Source organism: Diorhabda sublineata, chromosome 2 (genome assembly GCF_026230105.1).
Source record: "Diorhabda sublineata isolate icDioSubl1.1 chromosome 2, icDioSubl1.1, whole genome shotgun sequence".
In the NCBI taxonomy this organism is placed as follows: Eukaryota; Metazoa; Arthropoda; class Insecta; order Coleoptera; family Chrysomelidae; genus Diorhabda; species Diorhabda sublineata.
The window spans coordinates 40,841,584-40,860,890 of NC_079475.1; the positions used below are offsets into that span (position 1 = coordinate 40,841,584).

Consider the following 19,307-nt stretch of genomic DNA (forward strand, 5'->3'; position numbering starts at 1 on the left):
ATTTTCCTAATAATCAAGCAATTTTGGAATGTTTCTGGTCATCATTTTTCAATTTTAAAGTCATTTTTTTGTTTTATATCTTGTTTCTAATATTACCTAACTATTTTTTGCTTTGGAATTCAGTCAGACACCAACTATTTCTAATCCGTTACGAGGAATTCGAACAAATACAATATATTTCAACCCAGCCATAAAATGTAGCAAATGTTATCCAAAAAAATTAAAAAAAAAAAATATGACCACGAAAATGTTCGGTCAATTAAAGGAATGCTTAAAGTTTTATAGGTTCCCTAATGAACGCACAAAATTATAAACATGTGTGTTTGATGGCAATAAAAAACGAAAAAAAAAAAAGTTATTTTTATTTTCGGAGGTTCTCAATTTGATACGTTAATTATATGTATAATGGTCGGATGAAAATATGACTGCAAGGTGGTCTATTTTCAAATTATAACCGTGGTACGGTTAATCAAATAAATAACTTCAAACTATTTACGAGGAATGAGTTCAACGGTCTCGAATTATAAATTTGATTGACAAATTTCGTTACTGACTCACACTATAAACATTCAATTAATTTAATTATGTTAAAAATTCATTTGTACTAGTTGATCTTACTGAATAATTGAAGTATTACAATTTAATTTTATCATTATTATCGAAATCATCAACGTATCCTTCAGCTATGACGTTTTGGTACAGCTACGAAGTATACAGTTTTTATGAAGTTGCCTCAACTAACTATTCTACAACATATGTGCTCTAAACCTCAATACCAGTAGAGCTGTAGGGGTATGTCCAGGCAGGACTAAATTCTGAACTGCAGCGCAGTACCAGCATCACGGTTTTTCCTGACTTAAACTCAATTAAATTGCTTCCAGGATGTTTTCAATACGAGTGTTGCTTACAGCATTGGAAGTTAGCTGATTTTGCTGATTTATATGACGTGGTGTACAAGAAAAAGGTAGATGACAAGCATTCACCTCAAACCCTTCTAAAGTCTGTCCATTGAAGGCGATCTGAATGGAACCGAATGTCGCCTACATTCTGGTTTTGTGTATTATCTCAGTTTTGGACACACTTTTAGAGCTTTTGTTTCAAGTCGTAATATGATTCAGTTTCTAAATAAGTTTTTTTACTTATTTTTATAGATTTTAAGCAGGCTTATGACACAGTTGATAGAAATATAATGTACGTTGCCTTTACTCTACCAGGAATCCCGAAAAAAAAAAATGTGGAGCTAGTCAATAAGTGATGGAAAGGATGCTGCAAAAAATGACGAATGAAGGCCGACGAAACAAAATTTGTTATAAAGAAAAGAATTGTCAGAGGAAAGTTTTTGGGGGCATAAAAACTTTGGAGAAGCCGAACTAACCAAGAAACGAAGACGTTGAAGTTGGTTGGATGCAGATTTGAAGGATATTCGAGGGGTAGAATCGAATTGGAGTGAAAAATTACAGAATCGCAACCTGTAATGAATTGTGAAATTAGTTGAAGACCGATGATGGTTCGTATTTTCTTCTTAGAAGCAGAAGGAAGTGTTGATTCATGCACCATGTCACAAAGAGATAATCCCCAAAACTGAAGTTTGTTTTGAGGCTAAAAACAATCTGGAGATTAAACTAAAGTTTAAACCATGGTTTGCAGATCACAGTTAAACAGAAATTTTTCCACCGGTTGTTACTAGCACGGAAATATAACCAAAATTATAACGTGGCACCAGTTTTTGAATACCTTCCTCATAAAATTCTGCCGCCTGATCGCCCAGGTGTTCCTTCAAGTGCAGGAACAAATGGTAGTCGCCGGACGCCAGATCAGGGCTGTAGGGAGGATGATCTAGAGTTTCCCATTGAAACGATTTGATGAGATCTTTGGTCCGATTAGACACATGTGGACGGGCATTGTCATGCAGCAAAACGATTTTGTTCGTAAACTTCACAGATCTGACGATGAATATCGATCGGTTTTACGCCTTTAGCACTAAGAAATCGTATACTTCACAATCGGCGGGACTCACGATTGTCGGAGGCATCTTAAACACTCAGTAAACAAACGCACACAATGAAGAATCAGACTGTAATGGCGTCAGTGCGTAGACAAGAGATGTCGACCTTGGAGATGCGGCGGCGGAATCGCAAAACGGTACTTAGTTAAAAAATATGGAGTGGATTTGATCGCGTCGACAATGTTGATAATTTCTTCATCATAATCTTCAAGATAATCAAATATAAAGTGTGAATCTTGAATCATTTTGCCAAAACCTTGAAAATATTGTGAAAATTTGAGAAAACTAGGTTCGGATCTTTCGTTAAAATGAAGTTTAAACTACCTCCAGCCGGTACGATCGTTTTCGTCTCACCCTTTATCTCTATATTTTGGATATTACAACATATTTCCGTTTATTCTATAAATGAAAAAGTTGTTTAAAGTTCCGTGGTTTCAATGAAATATTTTTATATAGTAATTTGAAGCCGCTCTCGAACTTCTGCAATTACAAATTGGAGAAATACAACAGACAGAAAAGTATTTCCACTTTTTCCAACAGGGAACGCGTCAATAATAGAATTTCCAGCTGAAACTCTACCTCTATTATGATGGTTATTACCATTTTAATTAATACTATAAAAATATAATATTATTGGTAATGAGAATTTCATTTCTATTACCCAATAAAAAGCAGTAGTTAATTAAAGTTACGATGTGTGTAAATTATATTTGCATCTACCCACAACAACGACTACGACGACAAAGATTTCTTACCGTTCAGTTTTATCTCTCAATCAACCGATCAGAAATGATTGCAATTATTAACGGTTAATTTATCGGCAAATAAACCGATTTTAGTATTGAATTTGATAGGGACGATTTCGTCATAGTATTTGACAAATAAACGCTATTAAACGTTACAAATAATTATACGTATAAAAGGAATTTATATCAGGAGTTACTTTGTAATGGGTAGTACGGTTTTTATAGCTCGTTTAAATGACTTATGGGAAAAGTGCAAACAAAACACGAAACTACATTTTATTTCTTTATTAATTCACGTACAATTTCGCTCAGATGGCATGCAGACACTTTCCGGGGAGGAATTGGGGTTGTAACCTAAATGTAAGCAGTGGTTTGGGGTACTAAAACTAGTCTAAATACCACGAGGAATAAGCTCATTACAACGACTGGCTTGTATATGTGCAAATTCCCACTAACCATCACTTGGAATGTTCAGAGATGGAACCACCAAAGAAAAACCGTTACTAAATAATGACCAAGCCTCGGGATAAAGAATTTACCTCAATACTAAGCTGGTAAATGGTAGACGAGTGTCTGTATCGAGTTCAATCTAGACAGGAATCAATCATAAGCAAGGAATGCTGGAATGGTTTTTGTTTACTTTATAAGTAAAGTTTGAATGTAGATTTGCATGGAAAAAATTGAAAAATCTTCGGAAATACCACCCCTACAAAATGATGAGGTGAATAGAGTTTCGTTATCAAATTTAAATAGAAAAACTCTACATTTTACAATCGGTATTTTTGTTATGTATAGAAATTTGAACACCTTATAAAAATAAACAACGATTCTTGACATCATTACAATTTTTACGGTTACAATAATAAAGTTTGGTATTAGTTAACCAAACCAAAATAAAGTTTTTGTGATATTTCAAAAACTATTTTCGTTTTTTTCGCGTCCCGTTGAAACGACGTTAAATAAAAATGCAAACTAGATATAATGGCGCGTCATTAATGTCAATAATAAACATACCACTGTAATAAATGGAAAAAATCCATCGTTCAAAGCTTCAAATATATTCTCAAGTTGACAAATATTATTCGTAATTAAAAATTTACCAATTTTGTACGTCATTTGTCATATTTTCTGTCATTATCATTCGTTTATCTATCACGTGCGTCAACCATCTTGTATTCTGTACTGTCATAGGTTCTGTGTTGTCTGTGATCTCATCTGTCATCCATCTTGTGTATACTGTTCTGTGTTATTTGTAATGACATTTACCTATCCATATTGTGCGTTGATTTAAAGTATTGTGGGTTATCTATCTTGTAGGTTGTAAATTTACTGAATGAATAATTCGACTTGGGATAACTAATATTTTTATATTGAAATCGGAAATAAACTTTTGGGATCTTAATAATGGATTGTGTACACTAAAATGACGTTTCTCTTGTATTTTAACTAAAAAGCTATCAATAAATTGGAATTATCGATAAAAAAGCTAACAATCGGCAACGTTGTAACATAATTTGTGACTATTGGTAAGTGTCTCGTGAAGCCGGTACGGTTTTTCACTCTTCTTCGACTTAATACTTATAATGGGTTTGTGCGAGACCGTCAGAATGAAAATATATTCCGCGGAAGGAATAATAAGTTGATAAGTTGTCGGGATGTACGAAAAGAGGTTCTTTAACCTCACATTATAGACAAGTTGTAGTTAACCAGTAAACAAATATTACAGCCGCACATTTTCTAGCTACTTTAATATAATACTTGGACGGATATAGACACGCATAATACAAGGTTAAAACTAATTGCTTTCATTTAAAATTCGTCCTGAAATCTGTACGAAATTATGAAATATCTTCTAGGTTATTTAATGGTGCACACTCTTGACTGGTTTTCAGTTTAAATGTACTTTTCATTGGCTAATACTTATTTTTTAAATCCTTTTTGGTTTTAATCTTGTTGTAACAATCTTTAAAATGTTAATTTTAACTGTAACTTCCTTCATCAAACCTCTATCATCAGTTAATACGTTGTTCATCGAAGAAAATACCCTCCCAACTGGTGTTGATTTCCCAAGTACCAGGTCTGGCTGTTAAATATCGAAACCGGTTACTAAAAAGGGTTTTATTATAAAAATTATTCTACATTCGAATGCATCCCTTCAATTCCTCTCGCCACACACCTTTCCATACGTTTTTCCATTGATCGAAGCAGTGCTGGATGTCTTCTTTGGTGAGGGTCCTTAGGAGCTCTTCCATCGACTCAAATCGGGTCTCTTTCAAAGTAGATCTTTAAGCAGACCCGTTGACGCAAGAGGTTTTGGTTTTTTAGCACTAACTTTCCACAGACTAAAATTTTTCTAATCGTTTCTTTATCGGCGTTTACAGCTTCGGCAATCAACCGGATGCACATTGGACGATCTGTACGCACAATTTGGTTGATTTTGGTGACTGTTTCCGGAGTTGGAACAGTCACTGGAGCGTTTACAACACTCAAAAACACCCCGTAGGACTCTTGCAACAAATTACGTTGCTCCTGAGAAGAAACACGTTCGCTACTGCCCAAATACTATAATAGTGACGTTAACGTGTTTTGGGACGTTCATAGACAAGATATTTAGATACCGAACGCGTCTAGGGCGCCCTCTAGGCGCATAAAATGCATACTCAACAATTTAGACCATATTGGGAGCCGATTTTTGTTTTGCTTGAAATAAACTTACTCAAGACTTTTTTGGTTATCAAAAAAATCAAAATTACACCAGAACGTTGTTTGAAATATCCAATTTCGAGCGAAACCGTAGACAAAGCAGATTCATTCGGTAAACTTTTAAAAAACTAGTTTTAAATAGAGCTTTCATAGTTGTTGGAATATAATTAGTTGTAATAATGTAAAGAAAACGAAGAAAAGTTATATGAATATTATCCTGAAAACTAACGTTGATAGAGTCGAATATTCGGAACAGAAAGATTTCTTCGAATTGCAGTTTTTTTTTATCTAACTGTCTATTTTAACTGAACATATCAAATTACCGGAAACATTTATAAAAGACACGTCCTACTTCAATTACAGGGTTGCCGTACTAAGTTTATACATGGATATTTACGAGGGAGGTTCCAGAAGTGGGAATTTGGTTGTTTAAAAGCAGGAACATTTGGAGTTCAGTTTATTTTCGGAGCATCTTTTTATTTAACCTGATTAAGATGATTATTTCCTCAAATATTGAGAACTTTTCGTATTTTTCGATTGTACAAATAACACGATTTATATATATCTAATAACGTATTCAACTTATTCGATTTGCTTTTTATTTCGAGGTCAATTGATCGAAATTCGATTTCTATCAATATACTATAGTACGTGACCTATTTTGTACACAAAATTCGCTATCATCGTACTTCTGAATCCAATATAATTGAAGCACGTTCAAAATCTCTATGAGATCAGAATTTGAATGAAATAAATAAACTGGGGTAACATTAAAATTATGCTTTACCTTCCTCGGGCATGATAAATCAATTTGCAATCATTTAATAATATATATATGCACCGATTGATCAGTAATTTTACTCCTTATGTGTTTGTCTGGCGGATTGAGTATCATTTATAAAAAATAATCAGTTTGAAAAAGAGTTTGGGTGTTTAAGTACCTCGAAATTCATAAGAGAATTGTATATCGAATTGACCTTTTTGTCGATGTTTCTGTGTTGACCGTAGTTTTTGGGTGACCCACCATCCTAGTTGCCTCCTTTCTATGAATTCTTATATGAGTTCCAACTTTTGAATCGTTTTATATACGCGAGTTTCTTTGTAAATACCCAAGATTCACTGCCATGTCTGAGTTAATTGCTTAGTTATTTATTTGAAAAATTCTTGTTTGCTTATGAATCCTTTGTTTAATGCGATCTCTCCTTCTGCTTTTCATTGTCCAATTCTTAATCCTGTCTTCCCGTTCCTTCTCACATAATTCCTAGGTATTGGAAACTACTAACTGGTTTTACAAGTTCATTCCCAACCCAGATTTCAATTTTTTCTTCAACATTCTTCATTTTCATAAGTTACGTTTTCTTTTTGTTCATTTTCCGGTTGTTCAAATTATCTTCTATGAAGTGATTAAGTTTCATTTAGTGATTGTCGTTGCCAAACTGATATTTGACTGGAATTTGAATTTAACCCGAAAATAACCGCCACGGATTTGCTGGTATTTGCGTACCCTATCCAGAAATCCAAAGGCATTAAATCACATGTGCGCGGAGGCCAATTCTGGTCACCAAATCGGGAAATTGCACCACCACGAGCGAACTCGTGCAAGATCTTCGGGCGATATGACATGTGGTATGAAACCATATCAAAATTAATCGCTACCAAATGAGACACAAGAAACTGTGTTATCATATCAAAACTTTAGCCATTCACCGTTACTTTTTACCATAATACACACCAGACAGTGACTCAATGTCTAATGAATAATTCGTGGATTTTCTAAGACCTAAATACGACGAAGCCATCGAAGTCAAAATGGAGCAGGTAGAAGTTACTAAGTCAGTTGGTTTTTGTAGTGATAATTCGCTAAAAATTGCCTATTGGAATGTCCAATTCTTGTGTCCTATGACTTTTCTGACACATTCTCGCGAACTGTCGTTATATTTTGTTCTGAATTATTTCTATGTACTTAACGCGTGTTTTAAATCAGAACTTTCCAATTTTTTGTTTATTCTTTCAACATTTGATGAATTAGACGCAATCGTGGTAATTGAACTTGTTATAATTACACGTTGCTCTACTCCCAAATGTCAACTTTCGTCTGTCACTTCATAATCATGTGACATAATAACTGTCAAAACATGGCGCGCATTTCAAATATTGCGTGTTATTGAAAAGTTTGTATTTGTATTTTTATAAATTATTTCATTAATTAGAAATCATCCGAACGGCTCTTCTGTATCCTGATATTTTTTATTTTATTTCACAAACTCTTCTAAATCAACATGTGTGCTTATGGGTCAAAGTAAAAACTCCCATGTGGTCTCCAAAATGTACTTTACATGTAGCATATGTTCCGGCCAAGGTATAAATGATTTAATTCCCTATCTGGGACATAAATTTCGATAATGGTTGTTAGAATTACGAGGGGGAAATTTTAATCTTCAAAAAAATTATGTATGTATGTTTTATTCTCAGAAATATTTTCAGGATAATTTCATCGACATTTCGTTTATTATTTCACGAGAATAAAAAATATTAAAACTCACCGTTAGATGCCATGTTGTATAGACTTTGATGTTGTCCTTTTTTTCTATATATTTTGATAACGAAAAACGATAGAAAACAAACCAGGAAAATGGCAACTGTGAGTCCGATGTAGAGCAGAATATCGTTTTGCGTGTTCTGGATATTAGCTAGAACAAAACAATTATTATAATCAAAAGAAATATATCGAAGAAGTTATTAAATTTTCAATTTTTTTCGTTAAATTCATTCCAATGCAATTGGTGTAGCAGCGACAACGGATTTAATATAGAGAAAACGAAATTCTTTATTATAAATATACAGGGTGTTCGGCAGATCGTTGAACATAGCAATAAAAAAAATCCAGGTCTTAAGAAAACTTTTTTTAGAATTTATTTTTGTTTTTTTAGAAATTTTGTCACTTTCGTACCTCTGACCCCCTGTAACTTTTTCATTTTTATAGCTAGGCCTAAATTTTTTTCTTTATTAGAATCTTGATGAATGGCATGGCCAATAAAAATTAATATTTGTCGCGAATTATTGCTAGAAACTTACTTGTGGACCGCCGAACTCCGAAGAAAACTTAAAAAAAAAATTTCAACTTTGCGTTGCGTTTAAAAAAAAAGTAAAGGTGACAGGAAGCTTCTGAATTTTTAAAAATATCTCTAGAGTGTAGGCTTTCTGACGGTTTTTAATTTGTTTCGGTATCTTTATCGTAGCCGGAGCTGTAATTTTTTTTTACTTAGTTGGACCATTACAACGAAATTCTACTTAATGTTTTAAAATTTTGCGAAATTTATCAATGAAAAAGTGAAAACAATGTTACTGAGCAAGTAGATTTGTTTTTTCATTTTCGCTCAACCATAATTTCTCTCTTTTACTCTCTGTGGAATGCTTCAACCATTAGTGTTTCACTCTAGCACGCTTATTATCAAATATTTTTTCTTTTTTACACACAGGGCTTTCCAAAGAAGATTTAGCATAATGGGCCGTATTATTATACTAAGCAACGCCTTCCCCAACTCGTGAATTTGTACGGGTGGTCCAATTCCTTGACCCTCGAGATCGCCAGACCTTACCCCTATCGATTTTTATCGACTGACGCTGCATGTGAAGCAATGAAATAAAAGATGATGCAGAGCTTGCATTTTCTCACAAAATTTCGTAGGGATTTGTCATCTGGTTAATGAAATCGAAATCTTTTTGAGGTATGTTAACAGGAAAAAGTGATTGGGGAACAGATCTGAAGAATACGGTAGATTCAGAACCAGTTCCAAGTTCTTTACCTTTGTTTTGTTTCGTATTAATATTATACCAAGCGCTTCCCCAAAATACTAATGTCATAACTTTGCCAGTCAACTTTTAGTCTCAAGTTTACAATTGATTAGCTTCAAACACTGCTCAGAATAATCAATAATCAATTCTTCGTTTGTTTTTGGTCGATTAAAACACGTTCCTTTCATGTATTTAGTGTCCCAGCTATTTCCATCAACTTCACTAATTTACTAATTATTTAGTGAACTTGTTTGATGTTAGTGAGCGATTTTTAGTGGCGTCCATTACGTGCATCGTCCTTGGTGCTCTTTTTTTCTTTGTTAGATCATATTTCTGAAAGACAATTTAGTTTTGCTTTCACAACCAACGTTCTTACATTGTGTAAAGAGTTTATGTCGAAGAATCCAGATTCTACAGTTATTTTTGTAGCTGCTACCGCATTCATTGCTGTCATCTTCACTTGTATTTTACTTCATTTAGATTAGAACATGCAATTGGATTAACTAACTAACTGAGTTGAGTTCTGAGAACTAAGTAACCCAGGCGTGATCCTAGAAGTGCATTGATTCAAACGCCCAGGTCCAAAATAGTTTTCGTGGAAGGTATCGAAGAATTAAAAGGTGCAGAAGATTGGCCGACGTGGAAGAATCGTGTAGGAGTTATATGATGCGTTGGGAAGCGTTGAAGGTACCAGGAAGAAGCCTGAAACGTCAAGTAAGGTTGAAAAGGCGTACTGCGTCAGCAATGATCTTCACCAGCGAATTGCAGGTAAACTATCAGCTAAGGAAGCGTAGGACATTCTGGTTGAAGGTCTAAAGGTCTTGATTTTATAGAAATGGAATTGTATGATCTGTTGTACGTCTCCAAGGTACTTCACATTTTACCTAAGTATTTTGACTCATTCAAGTCGAGTTATCTACTGATGAAAGCTAAAGAAATGAAATTGGTAGAAGATCTCTCGGCTGGTTTGATTTTGCATGATCGTACCTTCCAAATCTGTTGGATTTTTGAGTTTGTTTAGATTAAAGCATCAGATAAATCTTGATCCTTTGATCCGAAGTAAATAATTAGGAAACGAAGCGCCTCAAATTGGAGTTAGATGGAATGGAAAGCGAATGGAATGTAGAAAATGATAATTTTTGAAAATTAACCTCATTGTTATTGCTTACATTCATTTGAAATTGATTCACGTGCGAAAATAATGGACTGTGAAGTTTTTAGAACCAATTCGGTGGTAGTATATTTAGTTTTTGCGATGTTTACGAAAACAATTAAAGAAACTTAGAGAAACCGATGAAAAGTTACTTAAATATTAGTCTGAAAGGAAGGATTTTTGAGTAGTTTTATTAATAGAGATAATCGTAAACTTAGATTCAAACATATGGTAACTGAATCGAAGAAGAAGGGCGGGATGGATATATAGCCCATCAATGAAGTAGCAATTAGCGGAGTAGCTTAGACCGAAGGGAATTCCCAACAGGAAATGCCTGTCGTAGGGAAAATGCATCCAGCATTCCCTCAAATACGGGAACAAGGGTGAATTTCTATATTTCCGAAGGGAACCGGGATCTATCTACCCTGACAACTATAGATCGCTTTTTGGTGACATACTTATGAGGGAAATATTTTCTTTTGGCGCTTAATTGAATTCTGCACGTCAATCGGTGACAGGGATGCGTCACATGATCGTGATTTCATTGTTTATGTATTCAGTATCCCTTACAACCCAAATATTTTCCCGAAATAATTCGAAATTAGTACAACTATTCGGTTAAATAATACTTTTCATTAATTAAATGAGAATGTTTTTAGATTGTACCAATTATCGGTTATTGGCTGATTAAATTTGGACGACGACTGAATTTATCGGTTGTACGCGGTCATTATTTTTGGATTATCCTGTATTCATTAAGGCTAATTGGTTGTTATTAGCTTGTAGCCCAAGTGCCATAAGTTCTAATCAAAAACCGAAGAGCTTTTTAGAAGTTTTAATTGAGGGATTTATGTCTTTTAATAGCTGCCGATCTGTTATTTAGTTTTAACATTCAAGCGTATACAGGGTGTTTTCCAAATATCACACTTTCGAGGGTAATTTTTGCTTATATAAAATTGAGAGTAAAAGTTCACTAGTTCACTACCTTTTATAGATCTTCGGTATAAAGCTAATAAATTTTCCTTTTTCTTTTCTGTATTTCACACTTAGACAATGAAATCAATTGAAAGCAGTAGGATTGATCTACACTCGCTGGTAGTTCCCGTTCGGCGGCTTATTATTGAAGTAAGAGTTATTGAACAGCTGTTTAAGTGATTCCCGTTGAAATTTATGGGCTCAGATTGAGATTGTGCGGTTGTTAGAAGTCGCTAGCGGTCGAGGAGATCTTTTGTGGGAATTGGCTTTCGAATAAAATTGATTTTCATTCGGTTACAACAATTTAATATCGATTCAAATATTTTCCTAAATCAAATACTAATTTCGTGGTAATCAAACGTAATCCCTTGTTAAGAAAATTGACCTTCGGATATATCGTCGGCTTAATTTCAAAATTAGTCGGTTTTCCTCGAACTACGTGCCACCAAAGAAGTATCGATTCAGGATCCATTTTGTCTTAACACTTTCCAGCTTTATATGAGACACAAAGTTCACATCTTGTTTTAGATTGTTCAAAGCAAAATCATCATGAAAAGTTGCAGATTGCAGAGTAATCCCAAGAGATGCAACTGCATGGAAGATTTTGCCATCGTCCGATAGATGTCGTTATAACGAATTTAAGACGTTTGAGACTATTTGTTAAAAGCGACATCCCTGCAATCGCAAGTCACTGGCAAATAAACTGATTTTTGATTCATCTAAAATTATCAATTTTCACTCGAAAATTGCTAATCAAGTTTTGGGATTGAGTTATCTTCAAAACTGATGCCCAAATATACTTTAATGAAATTTATTTATAGATAACAAATTTATCTTCATTGTTTACTGAAATAAACAGCATCTAAATGCCATATTTTTGACTTGAAACCAATTTTTTACGGCCCTTTCCGCTTTCTTATGGAATATTTGAGGCACCCACCTCGAACATGTTCAAACACAAACACTGAAACCTCTTTGTAACTATTTTTTCTTGACATTGACATTGACATTGACATTGACATTGACACTGACATTGACACTGACATTGACATTGACACTGACATTGACTGTTTAGTCGTTTTTAATTACATTGTTGCAAGTTCTATCCTTTTTTTAATATGAATTTAACCTGTTATTTATTAGATTATAAGATTTTTCTGTCTGCATTATTTTTTGAGTTGCGACAAAGTAATTTAGAGTCCGTTGTGTTAAAACAAATTTATCCTCATCGGAGATGTATACACCGTTCACGGTTCGAGTTAAATTTCCAAAGTTAGGTACCGAATTTGATAATGTAAATTATTATTGTGCGAACGTAGTTTATAACCAACTAATTTAAACTTCAGTTCGAACGGAATCGCTCACAGTTAGCAGTTTGTGACAGTATCAACTTTATTTTGCGACGTTACGTTTAACTTACGGGAATTACACGTTACAAGGAAACGAACTGTTCGATGATATATTGCTTTTAAATCTCAAGTTTTGTACATGTAACATCCTGTTATTAAGAAAATTTAATAGTTCGGAGTTTGGCGTAAATACGATAGAAGCTTATGTGTAGAGATGGGATGAGGCATCACTACAAGCTTCAAAATAACTATCGTAAACCCAAAATAGCCACCAAAACCAAAAAAACACTCACATATGTTTAGTATACAGAGTTGTTAGGTCACCAAAAATAAATAAAATACACCAAACAACCCAATTTTTGATGCACATCTCGAGATACAAAAGATATCACAAACTCTTAATTTTCCGATCGATCTGGATGTTTTTCTGGATATAATATACATATATCAATCATCTTTTCAAATTGATCTTATTTATCGACCAGTAAATTCACAGGTACTGGATACAAAGGTTTCTATTCAGCTGTAACAACACCGTTTATGTAAATATAAACATAACCTCAATTTAATTTACAAGACCGCTAGGCCTGAAAACAAATGATAGACGACATGACACGTGATAAAGTTGGGAAGTAGATCGGAGAAGGATACAGTAAGAAAAAGAGGAAAAATAATAAAGTATGATTAAAGAAATCAAAATTGTATAATGTGATTCTTAGAATCGCGATATCTCAAGAATGGTAATCATTAGAAAAAAATTATGTGGATCATTTTTGTAGAGAATTTTAAGATCTACAACTTTGATTCGAAGTTTTTTTTTGATAAAATTCACCGTTTTCGAGGAAAATTCAAAAAACTCCACCTCTCCATCAATATTTGGTTTTCCGGGAATTTTTGTTATTTTAATAGTCTATATTGACCGGACTATAAGAATACAAATATAAACGAAAATATCCACTAGCAACGAAAAAACTATTTCGTTTCTGTGTCGTACTAAAAATAAATAAATATTGTGGACATTGAATCAAACAAAATATTTTTTATTATTGCTTCAAAAACTTATTTCTAAATATCAAAGAGACCGTTGTTGTGGTAAAATTTGTCGTCATAATAAAATCCGTGATAATGTTTATTTAATAGCAGTAAAGCAATTCCGTTGAAATTAGTGTACAACGTGTGAAATTCTTCTTTTTTATTTTTCCTCTCAGAATTTCAGCGACTTATTCCAAGCTAATAAATTATGGCTAAAAATAAAAATATGCTGAGATAATTTATGGACTATTAATTGTGGAAAAGTCGTCGTTACATACCGCGTCTTAAATGTGGGAAAATTCGGTTGGAATGTCTTTTGAACGGAATATATTTTCCAACATCAAATAATAATTGTTTTAAAATAATTCACTTCAATTTTTTATTATAATTTGCTATTTACTTTGATCAAACGAACCTTCATGATTTAACATACAAATAATCTATAATTTATAAGGTGTAACAAATTAAAAATGAAATTAATCAGCTACAAAGATATTTGACGAAAATCTATTAAATTTCGGGTTGAACAGTACCAAAATCATTATATTTAACTGTTTTTGACGTATTTCGCAATCAAACCGTCACAGGGTGTTCTTGAAGCTTTATCCACGACGAGGATTCGTTGAGTGGTAATATAAACTGACATCCTGTGATTCCTTCCTTCACAGTGACCTCAAAACTGCAATTGAAGAAGAATTTGAAACTCTTTGACATGCAAGATGGGCGTCAATTTGAACGGCAACCATTCTTCGTGGTTTCTTCGAATAAATTCATTTCGAAGCTGCATTTTTTCTTAATGCAAATTAATGAACTGACAATGAATTTCTGCAGGAAGTTAACACCAGGATATACTGATTATTTTCCGTGTAAATTAACTTTACAAAATGGCGTTCTTCTCTATTTAATTTTCGTATTCATATTTATATTTCGGACAAAAATTCCAGTTCGAATTTTCGATATACACCAGAAGGGAGCTGACCGACGTTGGTAAACACTATCGAATCTGCATATTTAGCGAAACCTCGCACGTTTTCCGCCATATGCAGGTATCGGGGGAGAAAATATTATACAGGGTCGCCTAAAATACTTTCAATTCCATATAATTTCACTGAATTTATCATTAATTTCGAGTAAAGTGGAATTGGGAAGTTGAATGATGGTAGTTTTGATTCCATATAACTTAATGTGCTGTATAAATGTATTTTATGATAAAAAAAAATGAAATAAATCTCTAGATAATAAAGCAGAGAGCTTAGAAGAATATGTGGAATGATGGAAACTAATGACCAGAACAAATATATTGATTGTTCGAACAATAGAAAAACTATCATCAAATTTATATTTGCAAAGTCGAAAAAAGATCGAAAAGTCATTATTTCTGTTGTTGTTTTGATAAATTCTAGCTTTTCCATTGAACTTTGGGATGCATTTAGCACAATATGTAAACCATTGCTAAATTCTTCTTCTTCATCGTACGTTAGGACTTAGTGTTTGTATCAATGGTTGCCTAGCTGCAGCTGGAATGACGAACACCAGCTTCCATAGCTGTAGGTGGTTGTCCTGGTGGTTGGGAAGTATTCTTCCTTTGCAGTCTTTGCCAACATTCTTTCTACGTGGTTTCTCCATTCCCTTCGCCGATTTATCGACCATCTCACTACATCCTGGATGTCACATATCTCCCTTATTTCGTCGTTTGCATTATCACAAGATGGTGGTTCGTTCCAGCGTTCCGTTGCCAAATTGCCAGTTAAAATTCTCCAAAAAGTTGTTTACAATCGACCATCGATCTCCCCCAATTCACAAATTGCGAATTAGTTCATAAATCAACTAATTTCTTTCGTATTATCCTTGATCTAAATCCTCAATTCCTCAACATAGTTCTGTATTATAATGTTAGCGCCACCTTGTTTGGCATAGGGTCAGATAATCCTTTAGCAACCCCTTTTTCGATACCCCTACATCATATTACGTATTCCGTATAGGTGCCGCAATTCCTTACCCCGTTCTCTGGTTAAATGACAACCACGTAACGAGCATTTAGATGAATTTCGGTCCGTAACGAAATTCTCATGGATATAGTTACTGTAAAGGAAAAAATATTAACAAACATACAGACACAGATCTATCAGAAATGTAATTTCCGTAAAACTAATTAATTTTCGAAGGAATTGGCAACACTGCATTGTATTCGTGTTCTAATTAAGATGGACGACGCGTCTATCGTGCAGTATAATAGATTGGTATGGTTTGAATTATGTTTTTTCAACTATTTGGATTTTATTTGAGTCCCACGAATAAGGCAGTTGACGTGTTAATTTTTTTATATATTTTTCGAGATTTCGAACTACGTGAATCTTCATATATGCGAAAGCAGTTAATTAGGAATTTTTTTTGTCGTGTACTTTTCGACAAGAAAATAAAAACTAAACACACGACGGCGCTTAAATGGTACGTTGAAAATTGGCGTGACTATTATCCGAGAGATTCTCCGAGATCACGAAAAGTGTTCATCAACCTCTTGCGCGTTCCTCCTTCCATCATTCCATCTCTAATGTAACTTTCAGCAACAATGGTATGTATTCTACTCGACGACGTCGTGCCGAGGATTGTGGATACTTCAATGGGTACGATTACTCTTTGTATGGGAAATTCACCGATGAGGTTACACTTTTCTACACCTGTTACCCTTTCAACGCAACGTTGCCAAACTTAACAATGGAAACTCGCTATTATTACAATGAAAATATTATTTCATTATTTCATATCGAAGATGTTTAAAATCTGAATTTTTTACCCGATACATCCACTAGTCTCCTCCCTAGTTTTTAAACAGACAAAAAATTTCCCCCGAAAACCGCTTTTGTACGAAAACATTTTTAAATACCGCGATAAATTCAGAGTTTCAACGGCAGTCTCGCGAACCGCCCTTTCATCGTTTCTACTACCCCGTTCCCTTCGATTCACCTGCCCTTTTATTTTTTTTTTCAACGGTGCATTGAAAGTAGAATAAAAAAAAAATGGAAGTGAATACCGGATCTTTGACTATGTATCATTGCACCCCTCTTTGTGTAAATGTCACATGGACTGCCCAAAAAATGTACGTATAACCAACAGCGCTTTTATGTCGTTTCCTCTATAGGAATTCAATTGATGTGGTTTAGATGTCCCCTAAGCGATGGAAACTCGATATTTTTATTTTATATCTTCAATAGAAGATAAAACAATTAATTGGAGTACAAATTATTGAAAATTAATAATCTGTACTGCCAATACAGTTGGAATTTTTAGGAACGTTTCGATAACCAAGTTATCGTCTTCAGACACTGAAGTAAAACTCAGTATTTGATTCGATTGTGACTGTCTTGTATGGGTGAGAAATATTGGGGGTTTTTAATGGTAATTTGGAGTAAGTATTAGTTTAAATTACCACCACCATCTGTCGAATTCGTAGTTCTTCATTCTTCAAACAGATAACGTGGCGTGGGTTTTTGTGACAAGCTAGAAATGACATTACCCCAGTAGATTTTATGCTAAATCGACGGATGTGAATTCGATTAGGTTTCATTTCATAATTTAAATCCATAATATTCTGTCTTGAGTTGTCTAATCTTCATGACAACTACGATCACGAGTTGGCGCGTTGTAACAAAAGTTAAAATTTGATTTCGTGCTGGCGTACGCCTATTAAAATCGAAACGAGATGTTTAAATACTGTATAAATTGTTAGCTTTCAAAAATTTTTATATTATCCTGTGAGTTTAATTTCTTTGTTGCCTCGGTTGAGCCTCGACAATCAATTTTCTTTAATAGATAGTCTTTGGTACGTAAATAACTATTTGAATTTACTATCAAGGTATGAGTTTACAACGTACGCGTTGAGTTAAAAATAAAAGCGTACGGTTTCAAAGAACTTTTCATATGTAAAGATTTTTTTTTAAAATGTGATTTATGCCATAATAAAATTCAGTTAAAAAATTATGTCGTTTTTAGGACCCGAGCTATCCGATAGTTTCACTAATATGAGTTTTATTAGACAGAAAGAATTATCGCCCTATGAAATTGTCGTTAACAAGTATCTGTTATTTTCGAAAAGTTACTTCGATATTTACAGTTAAACATTCATTCATAACATTGTTTACGTCAAATACATTTTGGTTTTCGTCATTTTTTTGTTATCTTGGATAAAACTTTCGACGTTTCATTCCAATGATTTTTATTACGATTCCGTGGATTTTATTACTAAATTGGCAACACTGCAATACGAATTGGCGATGTCTACGCAACCACAAAACGTAGACAAAAGGTGGTTGTAAATAATTCATAAACTAATATGATATAAAGGGTATTCTGAGACTTCTTGATTCAATTTTTGGAAAAGTTACATCAAACAGCAAAAAAAGTCACTGGCATCGATATTTACAGTTAAACATTCGCCGAAATAAAAGTAGTTTCTGAAAAATAACATTGTTTACGTTAATTAGTTTTTGGTTTTCGTCATTTTTTTGTTATCTTGGATAAAACTTTCGACGTTTCATTCCAATGATTTTTATTATGATTCCGCGGATTTTATTACAAAATTGGCAACACTGCAATACGAATTGGCGATGTCTATGCAACCACAAAACGTAGACAAAAGGTGGTTGTAAATAATTTATAAACTAATATGATATAAAGGGTATTCTGAGACTTCTTGATACAATTTTTGGAAAAGTTACATCAAACAGCGAAAAAAGTCACTGGCACCGATATTTACAGTTAAAAATTCTTCGAAATAAAAGTAATTTCTGAAAAATAACATTGTTTACGTCAAATACATTTTGGTTTTCGTCATTTTTTTGTTATCTTGGATAAAACTTTCGACGTTTCATTCCAATGATTTTTATTACGATTCCGCGGATTTTATTACTAAATTGGCAACAATGCAATACGAATTGGTGATGTCTACGCAACCACAAAACGTAGACAAAAGGTAGTTCCAAATAATTCATAAACTAATATGATATAAAGAGTATTCTGAGACTTCTTGATTCAATTTTTGGAAAAGTTACATCAAACAGCGAAAATAGTCACTGGCATCGATATTTACAGTTGAACATTCGTCGAAATAAAACTAATTTCTGAAGAATAACATTGTTTACGTCAAAACATTTTGGTTTTCGTCATTTTTTTTGTTATCTTGGATAAAACTTTTGACGTTTCATCCCAATGATTTTTATTACGATTCCGCGGATTTTATTACAAAATTGGCAACAATGCAATACGAATTGGTGATGTCTACGCAACCACAAAACGTAGACAAAAGGTAGTTCCAAATAATTCATAAACTAATTTGATATAAAGGGTATTCTGAGACTTCTTGATTCAATTTTTGGAAAAGTTACTTCAAACAGCGAAAATAGTCACTGGCATCGATATTTACAGTTAAACATTCATTCATAACATTGTTTACGTCAAATACATTTTGGTTTTCGTCATTTCTTTGTTATCTTGGATAAAACTTTTGACGTTTCATCCCAATGATTTTTATTACGATTCCGCGGATTTTATTA

At 33.5% G+C, this 19,307-nt stretch overlaps 1 protein-coding gene across 2 annotated transcripts in view; it reads right to left on the reverse strand.

The window, feature by feature from the left end:
* The window catches only part of LOC130453213 (netrin receptor UNC5C), a 327,846-nt gene that overhangs the window by 11,795 nt on the left and 296,744 nt on the right, over window positions 1–19,307 (reverse strand). For both annotated transcript variants that reach the window (XM_056792838.1, XM_056792837.1), the window contains one exon: window positions 7,998–8,144. In XM_056792838.1, the coding sequence (XP_056648816.1) occupies window positions 7,998–8,144 (147 nt within the window). The remainder of the gene's footprint in view (window positions 1–7,997; window positions 8,145–19,307) is intronic.